This window comes from Arachis hypogaea, chromosome 5, assembly GCF_003086295.3.
Source record: "Arachis hypogaea cultivar Tifrunner chromosome 5, arahy.Tifrunner.gnm2.J5K5, whole genome shotgun sequence".
NCBI classification, from domain to species: Eukaryota; Viridiplantae; Streptophyta; class Magnoliopsida; order Fabales; family Fabaceae; genus Arachis; species Arachis hypogaea.
In genome coordinates, this window is record NC_092040.1 from 46,361,294 (window position 1) to 46,388,914 (window position 27,621).

General features: G+C 36.5%; 3 protein-coding genes across 3 annotated transcripts; 1 reads left to right on the forward strand and 2 right to left on the reverse strand.

Annotated features, from left to right (window-relative positions):
* Positions 1-389: 389 nt before the first annotated feature.
* LOC140173199 (zinc finger BED domain-containing protein RICESLEEPER 2-like) lies at positions 390-1,264 on the reverse strand. The gene is made up of 2 exons (XM_072195957.1): positions 904-1,264; positions 390-841 (listed from the first exon to the last, which is right to left on the reverse strand). The coding sequence occupies exons 1-2, from the start codon at positions 1,262-1,264 to the stop codon at positions 390-392; spliced, it is 813 nt and encodes a 270-aa protein (XP_072052058.1).
* A 9,673-nt stretch (positions 1,265-10,937) lies between these two features.
* LOC112801549 (isopentenyl phosphate kinase) lies at positions 10,938-21,003 on the forward strand. Its single transcript, XM_025844351.3, has 11 exons — positions 10,938-11,478; positions 11,845-11,942; positions 12,755-12,797; positions 18,595-18,656; positions 18,745-18,801; positions 19,303-19,338; positions 19,418-19,495; positions 19,855-19,921; positions 20,011-20,064; positions 20,356-20,459; positions 20,555-21,003. The coding sequence occupies exons 1-11, from the start codon at positions 11,181-11,183 to the stop codon at positions 20,648-20,650; spliced, it is 993 nt and encodes a 330-aa protein (XP_025700136.1). The 5' UTR covers positions 10,938-11,180; the 3' UTR covers positions 20,651-21,003.
* A 29-nt stretch (positions 21,004-21,032) lies between these two features.
* LOC112801550 (eukaryotic translation initiation factor 5A-like) lies at positions 21,033-23,337 on the reverse strand. Its single transcript, XM_025844352.3, has 5 exons — positions 23,129-23,337; positions 22,553-22,675; positions 22,361-22,417; positions 21,678-21,752; positions 21,033-21,411 (listed from the first exon to the last, which is right to left on the reverse strand). The coding sequence occupies exons 1-5, from the start codon at positions 23,249-23,251 to the stop codon at positions 21,310-21,312; spliced, it is 480 nt and encodes a 159-aa protein (XP_025700137.1). The 5' UTR covers positions 23,252-23,337; the 3' UTR covers positions 21,033-21,309.
* Between the last annotated feature and the right edge of the window lie 4,284 nt (positions 23,338-27,621).

The window sequence follows — 27,621 nt, forward strand, 5'->3', positions numbered from 1 at the left end:
ACAGCGATTTGGTTCGATCAGTTTTTCGATTTTTTTACACCTAATAATCAGAATCTAAATTAACATAAAATGTAGTTTAAACCTTCAATAAACTAGAATAACAAGAGTATATCACATCCAAATTCAATACAAATTCAAGTTAATTAAACATAAAACAAAGACAATTAAAAATGTCTAGCAAAATAACAAAAATAAACACACTTTAAACCAAAACAATCACTTTATAACAAATAAAAACCAAACAGCCACCATGCTTAATCTGAATCCACACCAGACTCATCATCATCTTCTCCAGTTGGTGCAATTTCTACAAAAATAAAACAAAAAAATCAATATAGATTATAAACATAATATAGATTATAAATTATAAACATAAACCATGAAAGGAATTACAAATTTCTTTTTTGCATACCTAATTCAAGTTTCTCAAACTCTTCAATAATCTCCTCAAAATCAGTTGTCATTGGAGAAGCACGAAGCCAATTTTGTGTGCATATCAATGCCTCAACTGTCTTTGGAGTTAAAGAACTCCTATAGTTGTTAAGCAGTCTTCTACCAGTGCTAAAAGCTGATTCTGAAGCAATAGTCGAGACCGGCATTGCTAAGACATCTCTAGCTATTTGGGATAAGATAGGATACTTGCTAGAATTTACCTTCCACCAATTCAATATGTCAAAAGTATTTTGATCACGAGACTTCTCTAAACCATCCATCAAATACAAATCCATCTCATTCTTGTTGATGATCTCATGCACCTCCTTGAAAAAATCACCAGCCATGTCGCCATCAAGTACTCGCACATATGATGCACCATCCATTGTTGCTGAAGTAAAAGATCTACCTACATTATTTGCATTCACATAGCATTCAAACATCTTGGAGAAGGTCTCTTCACTTTTGTACCAAAAAAATCAACATCATCCTTATCATATAGCTTTTCAAAGCTAAAGTTCACAAACTTCAACTTGTACCTAGGATCAAGAACCACAGCAACAAAAATCATCATATTGATATTTTTTATGTTATCCTTGTACTTGTCATACTTAAGCTTCATCCTCTCAGCCATACTCCCAAGTAATGGATCTCGACTACCACAAGAAGCCTTGAACACTCGCAAGATCTTACAAAACTCATGAAAATATTGAGAAGAAGTCACAAGCAAACTACTAGACACACTCTTTGTAACATCATGAAAAATTTTCAAGAATTTCATAAAGTGTTTTGCATTGTCCCAATCAATATTTCTCGGAATACCACCTTGCATTGGAGCATATTATGTATCTCTCTCCCCTAACCTCTTGAATGCCTTTTGAAACTTCAAACCACTTTCAAGCATGGTGTATGTAGAGTTCCATCTAGTGGAAACATCGAGTTGAACAGTACACTTGTCTTGTATCCTAACTTCCTTAATGAAATTTTTGAACCTATTCATGCGACTAGGGGAAGCACGCACATATCTAATAGCATTTCTTATCTTGCTAATAGATTCATGCATCTCTTTCAATCCATCATTAACAACAAGATTAAGAATATGTGCACAACACCTAACATGCAAATGCTCTCCTTTCAAAGGATGTAAATTCCATTCCTCCATTCTAGTTCTTAGATAAGATATTGCAGTATCATTAGAACTAGTATTATCAACAGTAATTGTGATTACTCTAGATATCTCCCACCCCAAAAGATATCTCTCAATTTTTCTACCAATTGTTTCTCCCTTGTGGATTTTAATAAGACAAAAATTGATAATCCTCTTTTGCAATTTCCAATCATGATCAATGTAATGAGCAGTGAGACACATATAATTCAGATTTTGCACAGAAGTCCAACAATCAATAGTTAAACAAACAGATTGATTTGGTTGTTTGAACACAGTTTTTAACCTATTATTCTCACTAATATAAAGATTCCAACAATCCTTAGCAACAGTAATCTTTTTCGGAAGTGGAAATTTAGGTTGCACAATACTAATATAGAATCTGAATCCCTCCCCCAAAACAAACTTGAATGGTAGTTCATCAATAATTATCATTCTAGTAAGGATTTTTCTACACATTTCAGCATCAAAAGTAACTGCAATAAATACCCCTTCATCCTCTTTTTTTTTGTTGGAAGGTAAGGATTGTTTGACTAGGGTCACCCGAGTCCTTAGGAAATTTTTTAATTTACATTGATTCAACAAATGATAACGTATATTAGTTGTACCATTTCTATGAGAGTCACATGCATATGATGCACCACACCAATTATATTTAGCCCTAGGATGTGATGGCTTGGACTTATGAGCCTTTGTAAAGTGTTTTCAAGTCCAAGATCTAGGTCTAGAAGGTTTTCTGATACCTTTATTGGGATCATCCTTGCCATTCTCTTCATCAATTTCCATAGTGTTTGGAGCTGGATTTGTAGGAGTTGCTCCTGGAGTTGCACCCACATTAGTTGAATCAACCTTCCTCTTCTTTGATCTAGGATGGGGCAGAGGTTTGGTAAGCACGCCGCTGTCTATTGAAGAACGTACCATGGACTCAACATTTTCACCCCCAACTTCAGGCGTCGGTTCATTGGGCTGTTCATTGCTTGTTGGCTACATATATATAAAAATAACAATGAAAAATTAGCATTTTAACTTATCAACAGCACCAAAAGTATTGTTTCTAGCAACAAATTTAACATTCAAACTTGTGAAAAAATATTGTTTCCAACATTTAAGCCACAACAACAAATTGTGAAACATATATATGCAGCCAATCTAAGTCACAACAACAAATTGTGAAACATATTAATTATAAGTCATGTAAAAACAAAGAAAAATCATGTAACATAGTGTGTATGTGAGAGAGAATTATGTGCAGAGTACATAATTATTAATTATAATGCAGTGGTTGAAGCATAAAAAATAAATTTATGGCTAACTAAAATATCCCAAATCCATAACTTAAAGAAAAAAATACCAAAAATTAAATTACGAAGATACTTAGACAAAAAAAGGTATCCAAATCCCTCAACTTCATAGTTATTAGTTAATTCTTTTCATTATTCATCTACAATATATTTATCTATCTATCAATCTATTAATCTATGTACAGAAAGAATAAGCAGCTCATATTTGTATTACATAACCTTTTGTCTAACTTTCTATTCCAACATTGTTATGTTCTTGTAGCAAGGTTTTGGCCCTTTATACATTTATAGCAACATCTGAGATCTCCCACATTCAACAACCAAAATACAATGAAATAATAATTACTTCCTTCTAGTATTTAATAATTAAAAAAAGGGGTTAATACATTGTATCATTACCCTTTACCTAAAATGTTAATTAGAAGCAAATACTTATTAACCATGACAAATAACAAGATACAAAAAAGTAAGAATCTTTAATCCCATATGATGATGAAAGAAATGTGGTAATGAAAGGACTAACTAGTCATAATGATGAAAAGAACAAGAGCTATAATCCAAAAAAACACTAGTACTATACCCCCACCAACCATTACTAAATTAAAAAGCTTCTTAAGAGAATACTTAATGATAGATTAATAACCAATGATCTCGGATGCCCAGAGAGCATAGAAATAGGTGCTAAAAAATCACATTACTAAATTTAGGTTTACAATTCATTTCTAAATAACTCAATCGAAAATCGAATTGAACTGATCGGTTTAATTTGAAAAAAAATCGGTTTTTTTGATTTTTTATTCGATTGTTGTAAATTTTGGTTCGATTCTGCGATTATTTTTGGTCTGATTTGGTAACTTACACTCCTAGAATGAATATAGGTTTATTCTCTTTCAAATAATTTTGTAGCATTATATGTTTTTTTCTTTTTTTTTTGTTTAATTTTTTTGTTTTTATTCCTGTAATAGAATAAAAATAAAAAGAAAAAAATGAATAAGAAAAGAAGAAGAAGAAGAAGAAGAAGATCATGATGATAAAAAAAAGAAGAAGTAGCAATAGAAGACGAGGAGGAAGAAGAGAAAAAAATTTTGAATTATATATAATTTATCAATATAAATACACTGAAAATTTTTAACAATACACATAAATGTCTTAATTTTACATTGAAATTTGTTGTAAATAAACAAAAATATTTTTTTAATAGTGCATTATTTTTCTTCTTTTTTTTTTCTTATTTCTTTCTTGTTTTTTAGTTGAATGAATGTAGGCTTACCATCTTCCAAGTAATTTTGTAGGATTATCTGTTTTTTCTTCTTCTTTGTTTGATTTTTTTATTTTTATTCTTGTTAAGAAAATAAAACAAACAAAAAAATTTGAGAAGGTAAAACGAGAAGAAAATGATGAATAAGAAAAAAAGAAGAAAAAGATGATGATGATGATGAAAAAGAAGAAGCAGCAGCAAAAGATGAGGAGAAGGAAGATGAAGAGTTTTGAATTATGCAGAATTTATTAGTACAAATACACCAAGAATTCTTAACAATACACATAAATGTGTAGTTTTACACCGAAATTTGCTACAAATACACAAAAATATTTTCTTTAATGCTACATTATTTTCTTCTTCTTTTATTCTTTAATTCTTTCTTTCTTTTAGTTGAGTGAATGTAGATTCATCATCTTCTAAATAATTTTGCAGTATCATGCATTTCTTTTTCTTATTTATTTGATTTTTTTATTTTTATTCTTGTTATGAGAGTAACACAAGAAGAACTTTGAGAAGGTAAAACAAGAAGAAAAAGATGAATAAGAAAAAAAAGAAGATGATGAAAAAAAAGAAGTAGCAGAAGATGAGGAAGGAGAAGATGGAGAGTTTTGAATTATGTAAAACTTATCAGTATAAATACACCGAAAATTCTTAATAATACACATAAATATTTTAATTTTACACCGAAATTTGTTACAAATACACAAAAATATTTTCTTTAATGCTGTATTCTTTTTCTTCTTTTTTCCCTTAATTCTTTCTTTCTTTTAGTTGAATGAATGTAGGTTCATCTTCTTTCAAATAATTTTATAGCATTATGTGTTTTTTCTTCTTCTTTGCTTGATTGTTTTTTGTTTTTATTCTTGTTAATAGAGTAAAACAAGAAGAAACTTGAGAAGGTAAAACAAAAAAAGATGAATAAAAAGAAGAAGAAGAAGAAGATGATGATGATAATGATGATGAAAAAAAAAGAAAAAGTAGCAACAAAAGATGAGGAGAAGAAAGAGGAATAGTTTTGAAATATGCAGAACTTATCAGTATAAATACACCGAAATTTCTAAACAATACATATAAATGTCTTAGTTTTACGCCGAAATTTGTTGTAAATGTACACAAATATTTTCTTTAATGCTGCATTTTTTCTTCTTTTTTTTACTTATTTCTTTTTTTTTTAGTTGAATGATGTAGGTTCATCTTTTTCCAAGTTATTTTACAGCATTATGTGTTTCTTCTTCTTCGTTTGATTTTTTTGTTTTTATTCTTATTAAGAGAGTAAAATAAGAAGAAACTTGAAAAAATTCTATGGCAAAAATTTTGGATCAAGCAACGTCATCAATATGACGAAAATTCTACGATAACGATAACAATAATGATGATATGTATAAGAAGAAGACGACGATGACTATAACGATAATAATTATGATGATGAAGATGATGGAGGAGAAAGAGGAAAACAAAGGAGGAGAAAAAAGTTCAATAAGAAAAGAAAGAGGAAGAGGAGGAGGAGGATGAGGAGATGGTGTTGGTGACGACGATAACAAAAGAGAAAAATGACAAAAAAGAAGAAAAAGAAGAATAAAACGAAAGAGTGATGAAAAAGAACACTACAAGATTTATATTTAATTAAGGGAATTTTTGAGTGAAAGTTTTTAAAAATTCCAAAATATACTTTATTTATGGCAATTTATAAAACTCCCCCTAATAGTTAATAATTAATTTATAAAATTTAAACTTAACCCCAAAAGAAGAGTAAACTACCATTTGTATCCACGAAAGTTGAAAACGTTGACATATCTACCCATAGAAAAAAGAAATTACCATTTGTACCCATAAAAAATTGTTTTTACAGGCAAAATTATCTAAACCTTAAAAAATTAAATAAAATTCCTAAATTACCCTTCTCTCCACACTATCATCTACTTCCTCCCTCCTCTCTCTCTCTCTCTCTCTCAATGTTCTCAGCCACCCAATCCCAGCATCAACCACAAACCACCGTCTCACCCTCCTCATCATCGTTTACCCTTCTCCGCTAGCAACGTTGCGGACCTCTGCCAGCCCAGGAGCACCGCGCCAGCTTCTCCTCGCCACCATCACCATCGGCCTCAAACCAAAGCCTACCGCGTCAGAGACCCTCCTCTTCACGCTACCTTATCACCGCCATAGCCAACCTTATTCACCTCTTTTTGCGTCGTAGAACCACCACCGCCGCTGCCCTTCTAGTTGGGAGGAACAGCGCCGAGGTCGCAGTCGATGAAACTCTCTCTGTCAGGATAGGTGTCAATGACTCCAATGATGTGATTTGAACCGAAATCCGTCTCCTTAAGGAGGCCGACCCTGTCGACAGTTTTGAGGCCCAAGAACTGCGGCGAGCGGATAGTGTGGAGTTGGCGGACCTGCTCCGGGATCACTGCGACGACATGGGACAGGGATTCTAGCTTCTATGCCTCTAAAGGTGAGAGTTTTGCTGAGAAGCCGTGAAAGACAGTATCGTAAGTGTGAAGGACGGCGGCGGAGGCGGCGGCGATAGTGGTTTCAGCTGCAGTGGCATGGTTGATAATAGAAGCGAGAGAGGATTCGTACAGTGCTTGTGGGTTGGGAAGATGGAAGGCTTGGCTTCATTTCATGGTGGACTTGCACCGTGAAGGTGCTCTTCTTCTTCGGGGAAGCGGCAGCAAGTGTTGCTGTGACTGTGAGGATGAAAGAGAGGAGGGTGTGGCAAGGAGCCATTGGAGTAGCGGTGGAGACTGAGTGGGAAGTAATGGTGAGAGTGTGTTAAAAAGGGAAAGAGGGGTGGTGACTGGGTGAAGAGGGTGGTGGTGGGATTTGAGATTAGAAAGGGAAAGAGAGGTGGTGGCTGGGTGAAGAGGGTTAGGGTTAGAAAGGTGATTGAGTGAAGGAGGTGGTGTGGTGGTGAAGATTGTAACACCCTACCATACAGAGTCTTATGCTTAAGTCATAATTTAGAGATGGCAAGGTATTACGACCTCTAAAATAAAAATTTAGTACATATAGTAGTATGAATGATTGATTATAACTAGGAGCCTTTATAGAAAAAAAGGGGTAAACAAAAATCGCAACTCAAAAGCGCAACACTCCGATCGATAACGTAACGAACAAGGATAAACCAACGCGAGATTATATATATACAAAGGAGTGTCAAAAACAAGAATATCAATACTCAAAATCCGGCTGCAAAGATAACCGGTCCGAGCATAGCAATATATATACATATGATAAAATAAGAAAACCCCAAAGGAAACCCAAAGGGACACAAATACAGAAACCTATTCTCCAAAATCTCCCATAGGAGGAGTCATCACAGTTTGTATTATTTAGTGGAGATAAAAGTATCTAAGCAAAATAGATAAACCAAAACAGAGTCCCGAGAACAAAGGATCTTCACAAATCTAGAAGTGTCTAGCATGCCTCAGCGGGAAACCTCACGTCCTGCATCTGAAAACCACAAAATCCGCATGGATGAGAACCAGAGGTTCCCAGCATGGTAACAGCTTTCACATATATAATACATAATAATAGAGGAAAGCCGAAGGCAATCCTAGAACTTCCTCCAAATAATTCAAAAGCTTATAAACAAGCTAAACCATAAACGGCATCTGACTAAAGATTCTTCAGTCTAACTAATACTTCCCTTTCCAATTCCTTCAAACCTCCCAACCACCATCAGGAGTATAATGTAGCAAACACAGTTATATCAAACCAGAAATATACAAATAGGAGCAATTAAGGCATTTAGACAATTAGCAAGTAGTATGCAGTCAAATAGGCAATCTCAAACAATTCATATAGTATGCATATGATGAATGCCTGTCCCTAGTGGCTGATGATATCATCTGTCGGTTATAGAGCCAACCCGACAAGTCCTGGTAGCTAACCATTGGACTGTCCCTCTGTCGTGTCTCCCCAACTCGAGTTATACTCAATATAAACTTGATCATAATCATGATCCATATCCATCACCCTCACTGGTGAATATTTATGGGGGTGAGCTCATCCGGGGCTTTCACAGTGCCCGGCCACCCTGACGACATAGGGTCAAAAGAGCTTCAAGTCTCAACCTGGAGCACGTGGTGGCTAGCCACTACTTTCTCCCAGGGAAACTCTCATCTCCGATAGTGGAAGTGCAACATTCACAATTCATTCAACAGCATATATGCATCTATACTTAGCCATAATCATGGCTCCGCTGTAACACGGTAATAATCTAGCCATCCGGCTCACGGTTAAATCCATAACCAGCCATTTCATTAACAATTACGACCCTTTGGCCTATGGCATAACAAGCACTTCTACCACCATCCTCCGCATCTCACATAATTATCTTTGATCCTCATTGATCATTCATTTTTCCCTTGCTTCACTCGCAAGTTACCACAACCCCTAGCTCCTTTTCTAATAGCTAGGCATATCATAATGATTTAAGACATAAGTGGTGAGATCGGAGGCTTAGAAGTATGAGATTTGGCTTTTAAAACTCAAAAATCAACTTTTGGGATGAAAACAGGGCCACGCGTACGCGCACTCCACGCGCATGCGTGGATGTCCACAAAACTCATCGACGCGTAAGCGTCATGCAAGCTAACGCGTGGATTGAAAATTAGTCAATCGACGCGCACGCATCAGCCATGCGTACGCGTGGGTGCTCTCGTGCCCCAGGCACAAATCTGGCACAGTTTTGGCACAACTTTCTGGAAAATGGCTGGACATTGGGTGCAGCACAATCGGCGCGCCCGCGCACGCATGGATGGCGCTTCCTGAAAGAACGGCGCGTACGCGCCAAGTGCGCCTACGTGCGAGGGGTCATTCTGCTAAAAATTTTCTAAGTTAAAAGCTGCAGAATTCACAGATTCAAACCCCAATCTTCCGACGGACATAACTTTCTCATTTTAAATCGTTTTTCACCCGTTCTTCGAATGGCATGGACATCCCGGATCTAATTTCATTTCTAAACAGATTTGGCATAAAACAGAGATCTGTAGTCCAAGTTATGTCCCGTCAAAGTATGCCCAAAAACCATATTTTTCATACAAAACCACAAAGTGCCATTTTCAAAACAAGCCATTTCCAACTCTTTTCAAAATCAATCAAAATATGCCAATTTCATCCCTTTTCTTTGAAATCAATCAAAATGTATCAAATTCAACATCAAGCCTCCTCAACTCACATAGTGACACATTACCACAATTTACAAACTCACTATCCCATCATTTTAACCCACTTCACCCAAGTGGATCAAACCCAAACACATTGACATATCATATACTCTTCCTCATGCCAATTTTCAACAACACCAATTCCACTAAATCATCATTGTACACAATCAATATCATACTCACCATCAACATGGTTCAACCCACAATTCAACCATAACCAATCATCAAGCATATATCTCAACATGCATATTTCTCATACATCATACCATTAAGGCATCAATACTCATCATCACATATATGACCACATCATATATATCAACCATTCAACAACACTAACAATTCAATGCCTATCTTAGGGCCTCTAGTCTAAGTATTTCCTACCACATTACATATTAGATACGAGAAACCGAGACCATACCTTAGCCGATTTCCCAAGCTCAACCGGAGCACTTCCAAACCACTTTTCCTCAAGCTCTCAAGGCCTCAACACCTCCAAGAATAGATTTTTCACCATCAAACCCTTTTCAAGCTTTTCAATATTACCAATCAAGCTTCAACATTCACACATACACAACCTAAGCCACAATCATCATACCCATACACAATATCTCAATACCCAAATATCATAGAACAACAAATTACACTAGGGTTGAGAATCTTACCACACCCAAGGTCCAAGGAGACAAGATTAACCTTGTTCTTCAAGAGAGTTGGGTCCTATAACATCAAAGAGCCCAAAATCTCAACATTTTTGCTCATGAAACTCGAAAACAAGGCTGGAAATTTGAAAGAAAAAACGTGGCTTACCTCAAAATTAATTGTATCAGTTTTGTAGAGCTCTTCGCGGTGAACGCGTGGCCGCAAACGGTGCGGCAATCGGAGCTCTAGATCAAAAGTTATGGTAGTTTGAAGATCAACCAAGGGAGAGAACTTGAGAGAGTGTTCTTCCCTTCCTCTCCACCATTTCAGCGTGTGTGTGTGTTTAATGAGGAGAGAGAATGCTGAAAACTAGGGTTTTGGTTTAGTTATGTTGGGTCAAGGGCCCACTTTGGATCCGGTTGGCCCGGTTTGGCCCGTTCGGTCCAATCTTGGTCCGAATTCTATAAAATTGGTACCAAAATTCTCGTCTCAATCTCCTCTATCATATTAAGCCATAAAAATCACATTTTAGGCTTTCTAGAATAAATTCTCATTTATGGGTTAATTAGCCGTTAATTAACCGGATTTTACAAAGATAAGGATAATTTAGGGATTTTAGATAGTTTTTTAGGGTTTGGATAATTTTTTCTGTAAAAACAATTTTTATGGGTACAAATGGTAATTTCTTTTTTTTATGGGTTTTTCAATTTTTGTGGGTACAAATGGTAGTTTACTCCAAAAAAAAAACCATACGTAGCATTATTGAGTTTTCAAAACTCACCGAGGGAGAGAGAAGAGAGAAAAGAATGGCGATCGACAAAATCCTAAATTCTCTACTGTCGCTGTAGCTGTCGTTGCACTAGCCGTCGTTGCAGTCACCAGTTCTGCTGCCGTTGCTGCCACAGTTGTCGCAGGAAGCTCATGAATCGAGCCACCTCCTCTATCAATCCGAGCGAAGCATAGATAGATTTTTTTTTTTGTTTTTACATTTCTCCAAACTTCTTTTCCTTTTTTTTATTTATTTATTTTTTAAAAAAATAAAGGAAATGGGCAAATGGCTCAATAGCTCTAACCATGTCATGTGTGAAGGATGTCTCACAGGAAAAGAGATTCCACTCATAAGTAATAATAGCGCAGTGTGTGAAGTTCACATTTCCATGATAACATTGGTCAACTTTGGGTAGACCTAGCCACAGTCACCTGTCACCTTGATGGATTTGGAGGAGCAACAGACCTTGCCCCATTCTCCCTTCGCTCAACCAATTCGCTGTATAGTTAAACTCGGAGGTGCTGCAATTACTTGTAAAAATGAGTTAGAGATGATAAATGACGAGATTCTTCACAAGGTGGCTGAACAGCTGAGGCAGGCAATGATTTCATCTTCTCAGAAGCCTCCTGGGATGGATTGGAGCAAGAGACATGGTGCCTCAGAAATCTGTTGCAACCCCGATGAATTCAAAGATCATTCCGTCATTGATTGTAGTCCTTTCATTGTTGTTCATGGAGCAGGTTCCTCTATTCTGGCTTTATTCTTTTCCTGGTTATTAAATATCCATTTTGCTCTCTAGACATTAAATTAGGTCAGTTTAACTTTTCAATAATCAATTTGATGGGAATTTTATCACATTGAACAAATGGAACTCACCTATTCTAGCCATGTCCAAAACTTTGTACTCAGTTAACTGTTATACGAATAAGAAATTTAAACAGAAACTTCTATAGGTATAATATTCTTCCTTCTCCATTGCTTCAATGGATTGAGTTAGTAATGTTTTTGTATTTAACCTGTGGTACATTATATTTGGTGTTTAAAAACTAGATCTTAGTTCTTCATGATATAGAGCTAATTCATAATAGGGTCGATGGTTCTGTCAGGTTCTTTTGGGCATTTCCAAGCTAGCAAATCTGGTGTCCACAAAGGACAGCTGAATAAACCTATTGTCAAGGGTGGTTTCGTTGCTACCAGAATTTCTGTAAGTAATCATTGGAAAACTTTTTATAAGATCTCTCTGCTGTTGTAATTAAAAAACTTGTAAACTAGTGCAGCAGGATGTTAACCACTTCTCCAAACTCAAATTAGTGCTAATCAATCTTTGTCCTCGAATTTCAATATGAAACTCACATACCTTTATTTCTGAATCCAGTTTATACGCTGATATTGTATCCATTTTTTGGAGAAATTTTCTTATCAAATTTGTAACCGTTTTGGATTTGTTAAATGCTTCCTAATCAATATCAAACATCAAAAGTTTAGCACTGCATTTTCTTATCTGAGTCTACTAATATTTATACAAAATTAAAGCACTCCTCTAGTCCCCAAAAAGATGCCTTCTAAGTCTAGTTTATGCATAAAAGTCATAGTTACTAACTTTGAAGTAGAGGAGAATATCACTGGATTGCCTTAGAAATGACATTGACTGGTGCAATTTGGAATATGGCCTATCATTTTCATAGTCTCAAAGTGTAGCCTATACATATCAAGTATATTTTCCCACTTGAGATTAATAAAAAAATTGACTGAAAATGTGACAGACCTGATGATTAGGGTGTTTTGTTGCACCAAATTTATATAGCAAAAGTTGGCCAAGTGATAGCTCTAGAGTTTTTTTGATATATTAGTTATTGTTGTTTCCACTTAGGTCAGTTTTGCTGATATTTTAAAAATCCTAAAAACAAATATGCACTGCCTTCTATTTTGTTGTTTGAAGACAATTGCTGTAGTACAAATTGCTCACAGAATGTGGATCTCCTCCATTCTTATCATGTCATTTATTTCCAATTTCAGGTAACTACTCTCAATCTTGCAATAGTTAGAGCACTGGCCCGAGGTAGTGTGATAACTATCTTATGCTTCTTGTTGTTTGTGCGTGTACAAGTTTTTTTTTTTCCCGACAACGGCGCCAATGTTCCGAGGCGTATCGGAAACGGGCTGTAAGGTATTTTGGGCTTAAGAGTAAGAGGTTGGAGGTGGTGGTGAAGGTCTTGAATGGTCTCCTTCACGTTGGCTCTGAAATGGTGGTGGGGGATACATGCAAAGGACTCCGATACTTAAGTTAGCAAAAATTTTAAGCAAGTTTGTATAAATTAGGATTGAGAAATATTTGAGTTTGATGGGGTATTTATAGAGGTTACTTTTGAATCTTCCCTTTTGTAGTAGTGGATGGTTTCTTACTCAATATTTGGGAAGTTACCCTCACGTAAAGGTGGTTACTGATATGTGGATATATCAGAAGTAGTGGAATGACAAGCTATTACTTGCCACGCAAGAAGGGCCGGGCACGGGTCATGGTATCCGTGCCCCAAGTAGGTTGGATAGGATATATGAATGGAGTGAGACAAGGATTGTTTTTGGATGAATTCCCTTAAGAGTATCATCTCTCAGCATCAATATATATATACATAGGTACAGAAATAAAATCCCTTAATGCTAGGAGATATGATAGAATCAGATCCCTTAATACTAGGAGATCCAACATAATCAAATATCTAAAGAGGGAAACTATATCAAAACAGATCTAATCAGATATTCAACACTCCCCCTCAAGCTGGAGCATATAAATCATATGCACCAAGCTTGTTACATATGTATTGTATCCGAGGACCCCGGAGAGCTTTGGTGAAAATATCTGCAAGTTGATCGTTGGAGTTGACAAAGGCTGTTACTATTTCCCCACTTTGCAACTTCTCTCTTATGAAATGGCAATCAATCTCTATGTGCTTGGTCCGTTCATGAAACACAGGGTTGGAAGCAATATGTAAGGCAGCTTGATTATCGCACACCAGTTCCATCTTACTCGGCTCACAAAACTTAAGTTCCTTAACTAATTGCTTCAACCATATAAGTTCACATGTGGCAAGCGCCATAGCTATATATTCAGCTTCCGCACTAGATCTTGCTACAACACTTTGCTTCTTACTCTTCAAGATATCAAGTTTCCACCAATAAAAACACAATAACCAGATGTAAAACGTCTATCGGATGGAGATCCTGCCCAATCTGCATCAGTATACCCAACAATCTGGTTATGTCCTTTATCTTCATACAACAAACCTTTTCCTGGAGCACCTTTGATATATCTAAGGACTCTAACAGCTGCGTCCCAATGACTATCGCATGGGGAGTCAAGAAACTGACTTAGGATACTTGTGGCAAATGAAATATCTGGCCGAGTGACTGTCAAATAATTCAATCGGCCAATTAATCTGCGATATCTGCCAGGATATGCAAGAGGTTCTCCTTGTTCTGGACTAAGTTTTGTGTTGGGATCCATTGGTGTATCTACAGGTCTAGAATCCAACATTCCGGTTTCTTCAAGAATATCCAGAGCATATTTTCTCTGTGAGATACAGATCCCAGCATTAGATTGTGCCACTTCAATTCCTAGGAAATATTTTAACTTCCCCATATCCTTAGTCTGAAAGTGATCAAACAAGTGCTGTTTTAACTGAGTGATTCCCTCATGATCATCTCCAGTAATGACAATATCATCCACATAAACAACCAGATATATGGAGGTCATGGAGGAAGAATGACGGAAGAAAACTGAATGATCTGCTTCACTCTGAATCATGCCAAACTTAGAAATAACAGCACTAAAGCGACCAAACCAAGCTCGAGGGGATTGTTTCAAGCCATATAAAGATCGGCGTAAACGACATACTAAGTCGGAAGACTCCCCCTGAGCAACAAACCCGGGAGGTTGCTCCATGTATACTTCCTCCTCGAGATCACCATGTAAGAAGGCATTTTTAATATCAAGTTGATGAAGAGGCCAATGACGAATGGCAGCCATAGAAAGAAAAAGACGAACAGAGGCCATCTTCGCAACAGGAGAGAAGGTATCACCATAGTCCAAACCAAAGATTTGAGTGTAGCCCTTAGCCACAAGGCGGGCTTTTAATCGATCAATGGTTCCGTCTGAGCCGACCTTAATAGTATAGATCCAACGACAACCCACAGTAGATTTGCCCGGTGGCAATGGAACAAGATCCCAAGTACCAGTAGAATGTAAGGTAGACATCTCCTCAATCATAGCCTGGCGCCACCCTGGATGTGAAAGAGCGTCTGCTGTTGTTTTGGGTATAGAAACAGAAGACAAAGAGGAGGTAAAAGCATAGTGCGAAGATGATAAACGATGGTAACTAAGAAAATTATAAATAGGATTAGGATTACGAGTGGAACGAGTACCTTGTCTGAGAGCAATAGGAGGACTACTGCTAACTCCCGAAGAAGGATCCAAGGACGGTTCAACCACGGGTTCAGGAGATGAGTTATCTTGGACTGCAGGTCGTGGGCGGCGATGATAAACCTGGAGAGGCTTTGTGGGAATAGGAGGCCCATCTAAGTAAGGAACAGGAAGCACCTCCGTAATGGAAGGTGAAGTGATGTCGGGTGCAGAGAAAAAAGGGGTATTCTCAAGAAAAGTGACATCGGCAGACACGAAGAAACGATTAAGAGCTGGAGAATAACAACGATAACCCTTTTGAAATCGAGTGTACCCTAAGAAAACACATTTGATAGAGCGAGCAGTTAACTTGTCTTTGCCTGGGGTAAGATCATAGATGAAACAAGTACAACCAAAGACTCGTAGTGGAAGAGAAAAAATGTGCTCATGAGGAAATAAAATGGAATGAGGAACTTGATTTTGCAAAACAGAAGAAGGCATACGATTAATTAAATAACATGCAGTCAGAACAGCCTCACCCCAAAACTTAAGGGGAACATGAGTATGGAGAAGAAGAGTGCGAGCAGTTTCAATCAAGTGACGATGTTTACGCTCAGCCACACCATTCTGTTGAGGGGTATGAGGACAAGATGACTGATGTAGAATGCCTTGAGAGGACAAGTAAGACGAAAAGGGTGCTGAAAAATACTCACGAGCATTATCACTTCGTAAAATTTTAATTGAAGTTTTGAATTGGTTTTGAATTTCAGAACAAAAAGACTTGAAATGTACAAATGATTCAGATCTGTCCTTCATTAAATATAACCAAGTGCAACGAGAAAAGTCATCAATAAAGGTGACAAAATAACGAAAACCAGAATGAGAAGTAACCCGACTAGGTCCCCATACATCAGAATGAATAATAGAAAAGGGAGACGCAGCCTGTGTATTGACACGACTTGTAAAAGAACTATGAACATGTTTACCTAAATGACAAGTTTGACACTCTAAGGTAGTAAGACGAGATAAACTCGGGACCATAGCTTGTAACTTCGAGAGGCTGGGATGTCCCAGGCGACAATGGACCACGTCTGGAGACTCAACAGCAGCAACAGAAGACACAGTAGTAGTGGGTAAGGCAAGCCGATACAGTCCTTGAGACTCACATCCTGTACCAATCGTCTGTCCGGTCCTTCGATCCTGCACAATGACGGAGTCAGCAAAAAAGGTAACAGAACAATTGAGAGAACGAGTAAGTTGGCTAATAGAAATCAAATTGAAAGGACAATTGGGCATGTAAAGAACAGATTTCAAAGGTAATGTAGGAAGAGGAGTAGCTTGACCTATTCCCTTAGCACCAATTTTAGAACCATCAGCCAAAGTGATAGAAGGAAGAAATGCAGGGTGTTCAAGTTTAGAGAGGACAGAAGAAGTACTAGAAATGTGATCAGAAGCACTTGAGTCAAGGACCCATGGTCCAAGAGAAGAGGAATGAGAGATACAAGCTACAGAATTACCAGAGTGGGCCACCGAAGCAACGGGAGTAGATGCCTGCTTTGAAGCTTGGTACTTGAGAAACTCATCATAATCATTGCCAGAGACAAATATCCCTTGTGGTTGTGCGGCGGAGTGAACGTCAGATGGCTCATTAGTTTGGACAACATTAGCTACCTTGGTAGGACGACCATGGAGTGCATAACATTTATCCTGAGTATGACCAATCCTATGGCAATGGGTACAACTAAGGCGAGTATGATTACCACGACCCCCACGGCCGCCGCGAGTGGGCACTTGAAAGGACACTTGAGAAGAAGATTGGGATGCCAATGCAGTTTGGTCGAAAGTATGGGTCTCAAGAGAGGGGCCGGATTGCAAGAGTCGTGCAAATACGTCTTGAAGGGAAGGAACGGGTGAGGTGCCCAATATTTGTTGCCGAAGAGATTCAAGTTCAGCTGGCAACCCAAGTAATGTAAGTACCAAAAACAGCTTTCCCTGTTGAGCATGATGGTCATCAGCATTAGACACATAGGGAAGAAGAGTCGAAAACTCTTCCTTGACAGCTTCCACAGCCCCAACATAAGATTCCATATCAGTTCCTTGAAGCTGTAAACTACACAGCTTCTTAGCAACATGGTAAAGTCTTGCAATGTCATTAGTGTATAAAGCTTTAGCACGATCCCACACCCTTTTACAAGTTTTGTAAGCCCGAAACATAGTCAGCTTTGGTGGATCAATGGTCTGCCACATAAGGTTACATAGCTGGGCATCAATCTTCTTCCAAGTGGTTTTGTCAGCGGCGCGAACATCATCAACAGATTTAGTAAGGTGGTCTTCATAGCCTTGGCCCATGAACCAAAGTTCCACAGAATCAGCCCAAGAAAGGTAATTCTTGGCACCCATCAATTTTTCAGAGGTCATTGTAGCGGTTCTAGAAACGACAGATGTTAGAACAGCCGGTTTACCACTATTGGAGTTGGTGTCGGGGGTTACCTCGGAAGACATGATGGTAGACACTCAGAAACGGCCGGAAAACACCTGCAGAAGGGAAACGAGGGGCGGAAAAAGCCTGGGCAGCGGAGAAATTTTGGGGATAGGCCGAACTTGGCTTTCCGATTCTGATTTTGGGGTTGCTTCGGAGTGGGTTTGATGTTTGATAAGGTTTTGGCCAGAAAAAACAGTTTCTGACGAAGAGACACAGCTGATAGTGTCAGCTGGTGAGAAAAAGGGAACACGGCTGAGAGATTGCAGCCGGAAAAGAAAAAAAATAGAAACCAGAGCCGGGTCGGAACCCGCTCTGATACCAACTTGAAATATATGAATGGAGTGAGACAAGGATTGTTTTTGGATGAATTCCCTTAAGAGTATCATCTCTCAGCATCAATATATATATACATAGGTACAAAAATAAAATCCCTTAATGCTAGGAGATATGATAGAATCAGATCCCTTAATACTAGGAGATCCAACATAATCAAATATCTAAAGAGGGAAACTATATCAAAACAGATCTAATCAGATATTCAACAAGGTCAACCAGTGTAGCTCTTGGAATGATCTCTTTGGATCTGGATAGCTTCCATTGGGTCCAGCTACCTTTTGGTCATGGCTTTATTTGGGTCATGGTATGAACAGTATCTAACTTTTGTTTTAGGCTTTTATCCTATTATGTTCATGATAGAAGCATGATATACCTACAACTTAGTCAGTAATATTGAGAATTGGTCACTTGGTAATTATCTTTCTCTACTTATCTTCTGTTTTTGTTAGTGAAAAAGAAAGAAACATGTAAAACATATTTGAAACTCAACTCTATTTGTAAACAAATTTATGAGCTATGTGCTGCACAGCCTGCACTGTAAGTGAGTACATGTTGCAGCGGTTTTTCATCAATTTTTTCGCTACATGTTCGCTTCAAAAGTAGAAATGTCATTATAAAATTATATTTGTTTCTTTTATGCAGAGGGCATTCCTTCAATTGGAATGTCACCTTTCTCTTGTGGATGGTTTACCAAGGAGAAACATGTTAGTGAACTTATTAATGATTATAGATTTCTTTTCTCTTCCTTTTCATATGAAGTTATTCGTCTATGTTCATATTCAACATGTGCAGATATCTTCAGGTGATTTATCTTCAGTAGCTAAGGCAATCGAGTCAGGATTTACTCCTGTAAGATTGAATTCCTTAATCCATATCGTTTGAAGCTTTCAAAAATGTTTCTACCATTCTTCAACTTTTCTTTGTGTGTGAATGTTTTTAATATTGTTACTTCTATTCATTTTAGTAGGTATGGAAGATGATAAACTAGGTGAGAAATCCTGAAATCATGGTTTATCAATGACAATCATGAATGATTTATGTATAGAAATATAAGGAGACTTCCAAACTAATGTAGTTCCGAACTATACACTCTTTCTTGAACACTATATTTTTCTTTTTTAATGGAATACAAAAAGACTTGTTCATTCTTTCTTTAATAAAGTCATAATTTAAATTGGCATCGTCTTAATTTTCATCCTTACAGTCTTAAATTGAACTCTTACATTTTTTGCACAGAATCAGTATGTATGTTCACTTTCGGTTTTACTTTGAAGGTTCTGATTTCTGTAATTGTACTTTTCTTCTTTTTTCTTCTCGCTTTAAGTAACGTGGGGATTGTTGGTTGTGTAGGTTCTACATGGAGATGCTGTGTTTGATGATATTCAAGTAGTGACTCAATTCATTTTGCTTCATTGTTCATTTATCAATTATGGATACGAAATTTTTAATACTAACATGCTTTCAGGGATGCAGTATTTTGAGTGGAGATGTTATCATTAGTCATCTGGCAGCATACTCAAAGCCTAAATATGTTGTTTTCATGGTATCCATTATATGTTATATATAACCATATGTATCCTTGAATAGCTGCAAATACAAAATTCTTCCGAGCATAATAAGCAAAAAATTGTGATTAGAGTATTTGCAGTGACAAATATCATGAGGGTAATGGCTAAACTGTTTGTCTAACAAAAGTGTGTTAGTTCAAAAGCATGATAAATTGATAATGACTGTGTTGGGTGAAATCCGAAGCAAAATGCACTTAACCACTAGCATGTATGCATATGTAAGATAGATTGCATGAATCAATATTGCATTGGAGTCTTGGAGCAGCCCATCACAATATTATTATATATCTGAAATTTTATGAAACATTCATAAATGTTTTCATTCAAGTAAAAGACAGATGTATATGGCGTATATGATCGCCCACCAACAGAACCTGATGCAATGCTGTTAAAGGAAATCGGTGAGCACTTGTTACAAACTTGATATTCCATATGGGCGGATACCTTGGTGGTTGATCGTCTCATTGCCGATTTTTTTCAACTATGACAGCTGTCGCTGAAGATGGAAGCTGGTCAGTCATAAATCCAATGTTGCAGAACTCGGGTAAGCAGATTTTTGTAAATCATTACTGAAAAACCTTAAGCGATGGTGACAAAATGCATGCACAATTTACAATTATATACTCATAATGTTATATTAAAAAAAAAAGGTTGGTAGAGTCAAATGCCCTAGTTGTGGAAAATGGATATGTCCCTGGTTACCACTTATGACCAATGATCAATTCTAAGAATTTACGAAGTTCTTATGTTTACTTCTCTTTAAACCACTAATTTTACATGTATGTTTGGCGTTGATTATATGAACTTAATTTTATTGGCTTGTTTCCCGCTGCAGTTGAGTTGACTGTTGCCGCTCATGATACAACTGGTGGAATGGAAACAAAGATATCCGAAGCTGCAATGATAGCAAAGCTTGGAATTGATGTCTACATTGTAAAAGTAAACTCCTTTTCAAAATATATAAATAAAACTTTGTTATTCTTATCATCGTTTATATCTTAGAGCTCGTAATGTTGAAACTGCAATATTTTCAGGCAGCAACCAGCCACTCATTAAGGGCTTTAAGTGGAGTTCTGAGAAGCGGCATTCCCAATGACTGGCTTGGGACAGTAGTTCGATCTTCAAGATAAGTCAATAAATCTGCCATAACACGAACTTTTGCTTCACTCCAAATCATCAAACGTGATTTAGTGATTTCTAGGGCTCCTCATGATTCTGAATAAGTTATATTCTAACATATGTCTTACAGAAACTACTCAATTCACTGCCTATATTTCAGTGATGTTCAGTATATTATACAAGCTGTGAACTGAGTCACCGATGATGTTTTATATTTTCCATGTATTGACGTTATATTGTGCATCTTGCGCATCACTCAAACAGTTTAAACTAGAAGTATTGTTCTGACATTTTTTACCCTTTGGATCTTCTGAGATTACTTCAGGAGAATTTATGGATGTTTTGCAATTGTTTGTTCGAGCAACTTTCATTTTTGGTTCTTGATTTAGAACGTAGCTTAAAGTTGTCTGGTTTCTATCTTTATTTTTTGTTAGAACAATACTAATATTGAGAACACTAATGTGTGTGTTAAGAACTCCTGTACATATAAAGTCACAAAGTAGACAACTAGACATCTCAAGAATGGTGCACATTTTGGCATAAATTAGCACATAAAACCATATAAGTATAATTAAAAGGAAAAAGAAAGATTGCTATTTATAATCTTCTTTGCAACTTATGCTTTCCAGTTCCAGCATTAAAGTGACATGGAAGTATGGAACATGGCCTACTACTTGGGGCCAATGTCCTTAAGGCCACAAATCTGCTCCTCGCCCATGGAAGACATAACTGACACGACCAAATCCTTACCCTCAGCAAATCCATCCTTGATCTGCATACAAGTTAATTCTAATAAAGACAAATATCTAATATTCTCATCTTCAATAATGTGACTAATAACTGGTGAAACTGTGAAATGTTATTAAATATTCACACACATTTTGCTGACTCTTCTTCACCACTGGATGTGGTGCAATATTGTAGTGTATATGACTTGCACCCCATTCAATGGTGGAGAAAAGTTGACTCAGTCTACAAAAAAAAGATAAGATATGTATGAGAATCACTTCTCAATGTAGAAAGGTCAAGCATCCCAACCTGTGAAAGTAGACTTTCATCACTTGGAAGCTTAAGATCATCCTTAGTGCCACCCGTCTCAGTGAGCAGACTCACCTAACACATTCAAATGAAAATAGAGAAATACTAGGAGGACATCATAATTCATTATTTTTGTCCATTACTTATCCATCAACTTAATTCTTTTAATCTAGTTCTTTTAGTCTAGTAATCCAACAACATATTTTATCCCATACTTTTAAATATTGATAGTTATCTGATGGCTAAAAACAATAAATTTTGATGACTATCTAACATTTTTCCAAACAGTTTCATGAAAATTAAATAAAGAAAACTCTACTCATAATGAGTTCTTCAACATTAAAAATGGTTAGTTTCATCATTTAATGCCATTTTCCTTGGTCTTTGAGGTATCTCTAAATGATTGTTGTGAAAATCAAATTACAAATTCAGTTTTTTATTATATCTTCTGTCTCTTACAACTATGTGTATTATGAAAAATAATTTATTCTTTGAAAAAAAAAAAAGAATTCGTTATACTATTTAAATAGTCATAAAAAAATAGTAAATAAAAATTTATTGGATGACACTATGCATCAAACTTAACCTCAAAGTTAATGATATAAGTGCAATGTAGAGTGTTGTGTGACCAAAAACGAAAGGAGCGAGGAAACAAGATTAAGGAGTCAAGAGCGCAATCATACAAATCCATCCTCGGAGATATCAATGAGCTGGTAGTCAGTTCGGTTGACATGAGGAACCTAAAACAAAACAATGCAAGGATTTGTAATTTATTGAATAATGATAATGATAATAATAATAACAACAACCACCACCCTAAAATCGTAAATAAACATGACATGATCTTATTCGAGTAAAATTCCAGAGTGTCATACATCACAGTTATGGGAAGATGGGACAATATCTTCAAGCTTCTTCCCAGTGAAAATGTCAATACCAACAAAGTGACACTTCGCGTGTCCATGCTTCCCAGTTTTCGAAGTTGAAACCTCTACAACCTGTCACCATATATTTTTTTTCAAAGAATCACCTTGGTTTCAATCAATTAAACAACCACAATTGTCGAGAGAAATATAAACATACAACGCTTAGGATTATAAGTTAATATCATAATCCAGAGTTTAAGATTTAGAACGGTAATTTTAAGGTCATTTTCACCTTCCAGATTAGTGTGTTAAATTTTTATCTTATTTATGTTAAACAAATATTGCTCATGCAATTGTGAGTCGGTAGAATTCTTCACGCAATTGTGAGTCGGTAGAATTTGTATGTGACCGCCATTATATTCAACGAATAATTGATGCATGTTTCAACTAAAATATGCTACATTTTCATTATTATTCTAATATAGAAAAAAGAAAAGGTATAAAATTGGGTTACAAGAGGGATCCGAGAGAAAAGAATTAAAGAAATGAATGAGCAGAAAATAGAAAAGAGAGAGAGGACGGGACCTTGCAAGGTCTGTTTTTGATAACAATGTAAGCATTCTTCCTAATGGTTCCAGCTTGTTGTGGATATGTTTTTGATGCTCCTGCATCACCCTTAGCCTCGAAATGGTGCTCCTCATCAGACATTGTTTTCTTATTATTCAAAACTCAGATTAGGATAATTGAACTCTTCTCTTCACAAACAAAGATACAGAGCTAAAAAAAAATAGGATGAATTTAAGTATGTGAATCTAAATCTTGTTATATAGATATATTTTTAGTAAAAACAACTGGTTTCGGATTAAACAATTTTGGTCATATTTTGAAAGAAAAGTAATTTATTTTACTATCATATTTGTTTAAAATTTAATTGTCTAATAAAATTTGTTAAATTTTTTTTGGTTAAGCATACATAAGTTTCAACTTGTGATCTAAAATACACTAGAGATCAATTAGATGTTTATTTTATATTTTTTTTCAAACATTTCTTTACTTAAAAACAAAGTTAACAAATAAAAAAAACTAGCTGCTTAGAAAAGATTTTTATTGAATTTTGTTGGTTTATTTTTTTAATGTAATAGCACGAGTATTAGTCAACATAATATTTTTCATAGATGAAAATTGTTCATATCCTAGTCCAAAAACGAAGCCAGACTAAAAGTGGACAAACCCAATCTATAAAAGAAATGTTCAGGAAACCTCCCTTCATCTGCCCGACCTACATGGGAAATGGACTCATCAATCCACGTGTCCGACCTGTGTGCAGAATCTTAACTGCACTGAGAAATCAGCTTCACAATTCAAATTTGAGATCTAAATAACCTCTATACAGAATGGAAAGTAACCACCCAACAATATAGGTGGGTAAGTTACAAAAAGATAACAAAGATTATCTTTCTACGGCAGAAATACCCTACTCTACACAGGTATTTATGAATCCCAACTCACTTAAACCTGCCTAAAATCCTTACTAACTTAGGCATCAGAGTTTCTTGCAGGTACCACACCCTATCCTCCCTCAAAGAACTCGAACAGCGCCATGTTGGAGGAGACATTGGATTCCCAGTCAGAAGGAATTTGGACCTCATGTTCAAGCCCAAATTATTAGTTTCATGTAATTCCTGGAACATTGGGGCCTTTGTTAGGGACTTGGAGTTAAACACCCAACCATGGCAAACGATCATCCAGAAAATGGACAAACGGCATCCAATTTAGAACCTCAAGAGAAAAAACAACTCAATGACGACTACACAATCGTGATCCCACCACAAAAGATAGGGGGACCGATGAAGGAAGAGACATGAATTACCCAGAGCGACGAAGAATAGGATCTGAAGTTCATAGGCCTAAAGGGTTAAGAGATAGAGATGCAACGGAATTAATGGGGTTAGTCCATGAACACCATAGTCAGTTAGAATAGCTTGAGATCGACCTGGAGTGACAACGTGAGTCTGAGAGGGCTCTACGAAGAGAGGTACGACGACATAGGAAATTGGAGAAAAAACTGGAAAGATTAGAGTCTGATCTCCATGGTAGATGACCTCGAACTGATTGGGAAGCCACACCCTCGAGAAGTGAAGACTTATTCTCAGAGAAAATCATGCGAGCAAAAGTACCTGGGAATTTCAAGAGCTCAAATATGGACCTTTTTGACAGCACGATCAACCCTGCCATCACCTAAGTAATTTCAAAAGTCGAATGTATTTAGCCAATGCCTCATATGCAACCCAGAGAAGTATATTAACATGGAAGAGGCTACTCAATTGAGAAAACCCACAACTAGACAAAGCAACCAATATTAGTCTCGAGATAAGGAGAAAGACCAGAAGAAAAAGAAAGAGTACAACTCGGACAGACTTAGGAGGTACCACACCTACACTCAGTTACAGGTTTCCTTGGTCGATGTCTATAAGGATATATGCCACACTGAAAAAATACCACCCTGAGGCCAATTTGAAGTGATGAGCCAAAATTGATACTCTCGTATATTGGCAAGTGCATCAAATCGCTCCAAGTAATACCACGATGAGTGGATATCATTCTCACGAGGATTAACAGATTGGACTAAGCAATATCTAATTGAATCTCTAATTAGATCAATCAAACCTTGTCAAGAGGATTGTGAATCTTGAAGTAGAAGTAAAGAACAATGAACAAGTGTCTTAAAGTTGAACGGGAAAAAGCTTATGGATTTAAAAAAGTAATTAATGAGTGAGATGTTAAAGGCTTCAGAGATGTTTAACTCTTAGAAAAAGTAATGCTTATATTTTCCTACTTTGAAAGCGAAACATATATATATAAAAGATCCAAAAGAGATATATATTAAGCTCTAATCTTCTCGACCTGCGAAGCCAAGGCTGGCTAAAAATATATATATACAACCCAAAAGCATGACAAAAATATAAACATAAATCCTGTTTCTCCATAATTAACATTTAAGAGGGATATACAATTAAAAAAATACAAAAGTGGAGAACATATATAGCTAAGTACACAATATACAAGTCCCAAGATGAAATCTTCGCTTCCCAAAGAGAATCCAACATGCTCAATAAGGTACTTCATGTCTTGCATCTATAAAATAAATAATTCTCAACACGGGTGAGAACATCATCCTTTCAGATTCTCAATAGGGGTAACAGTTTTAAATAGAGATAATGTAAAACTACCCGAATTCACTAGGAAATCTTATACTTTAGTCAACCTATAGTTCAAGCCAAGGGTCCTTTCTAAACCAAACAGGGTATTTAGAACTAAATCTCAGCTAATTAGTGATCTCAGATTTCTAATTCCTCTCAGTACAAGTCATTCATATTCTCTTTTATCATAACGGTTCCAACTCAGTATTTCAGTATCATAACTCCAATCATTACCTCAGAACAACCCTCAGCACCATCGCCAGTGTGAGAGATTTCTCAGTTATGAAAATATAGGCAAAATAATACAAAAACTATACAGATAGAGAGAACAGATAAAAAATTTAGATCAAGTAGAATATAGAAATATTTAATCAAGAAGGCAAACTAATTACAAGATGCATACCAAAACCAATTACAATGATGTATGTGATCGGGGTAAAACTTGTCTCTCAACAAATTCCCATTCGGCAAGTGTACCGAATTTGTCGTCAAGTAAAAACTCACAATAGAGTGAGGTCGAATCCCACAGGGATTGATTGATCAAGCAACTTTAATTAGAGGAATGATCTAGTTGAGCGAATCCATGAATAGAGTTGATAATTGCAGAAATTAAAATAGCAAGAAAGTAAATGACTGAAAGTAAATAGCAGAATTGTAAATGGGAATGGGGGAATTGCTCATAGAAGTAAATTGCAGAAAATAAAGAGAATGGGTAAGATCAGAAATGGGGAGTTCATTGGGCTTAGGAGATGTTGCATTCTCCGGATCAATTTAATTTTCATCTCTTCCTCAATCAATGCACTCATTGATCTCCTTGGCAATCTTAAGTGATTGAATCACAATTTCTTGCAATTCAATCTCTCAAATCTTGATCAATAGCCAATTCCTTGGTCAATTGCTCATGAGAAGAGATGAAGTGTGGTCACTGATTATACCACATGCACTTCCCAAATCAAATGCTTGGAGGGTTATAGCCACATACCCATCCACACTCAATTTGGTCCAGCATGAGAAAGCATTTCTAGCTAATCTCTTCATTCCTCTTTCAAGGATCCGAAGAGATCCATGTTTGAACAGCTTCTTTTCCAAGATAACTATCCAATTGGATGAAGATCGAAAGCTGATAAACCCCATTTGTAGGGTTTATCTTGTGCTTGATTTAAGGGATTTTATGACCTTTTACCCACATTTATTCAATGAAATAGCATGGTTTTGTATATTCTCCTTTAATTGTGCTTAAGAGTGAAAACATGCTTTTTAGGTCTTAAAATAGCTAAATCTAATTCACCTTAATTCCATTAGATGCCTTGATATGTTTGTTAAGTGATTTAAGGTTTAGGAGGCAAAGATTGGATCAAGGGAATGAAGAAAGAAGCATGAAAAGTTGGAGAACTCATGAAGAAATGAAAGAACCGGAAAGCTGTCAAGCCAACCTCTTCACACTTAAACGACCATAACTTGAGCTACAGAGGTCCAAATGATGCGGTTCCAGTTGGGTTAGAAAGCTAACATCCAGGGCTTTGAAACGATATAAGATTTGCCATAGTTGCTACACGTATGGTGGCACGCACGTGCACAGTACGCGCACGCGCCGTTGCTGCCACCTGGTTCACTTAAAGCAAAACGTGGCCAGCAAATTCTAAAGTCTTGTGGGTCTAATCCAACTCATTTCTGATGCTATTTAACCCAAGGAGTGAGGAGGAAAACATATGTTAGTTACCATTAGTTCATTTCCACAAATTAGGATTAGTTTAGAAGTAGTTTCTAGAGAGAGAAGCTCTCACTTCTCTCTAGAATAAGGATTAGGATTAGGACTAGTTCTTAGATCTAGGTTTTAATCTTTGCTTTCTTCTACTTCTACCTTTCAATTCTTTGTTG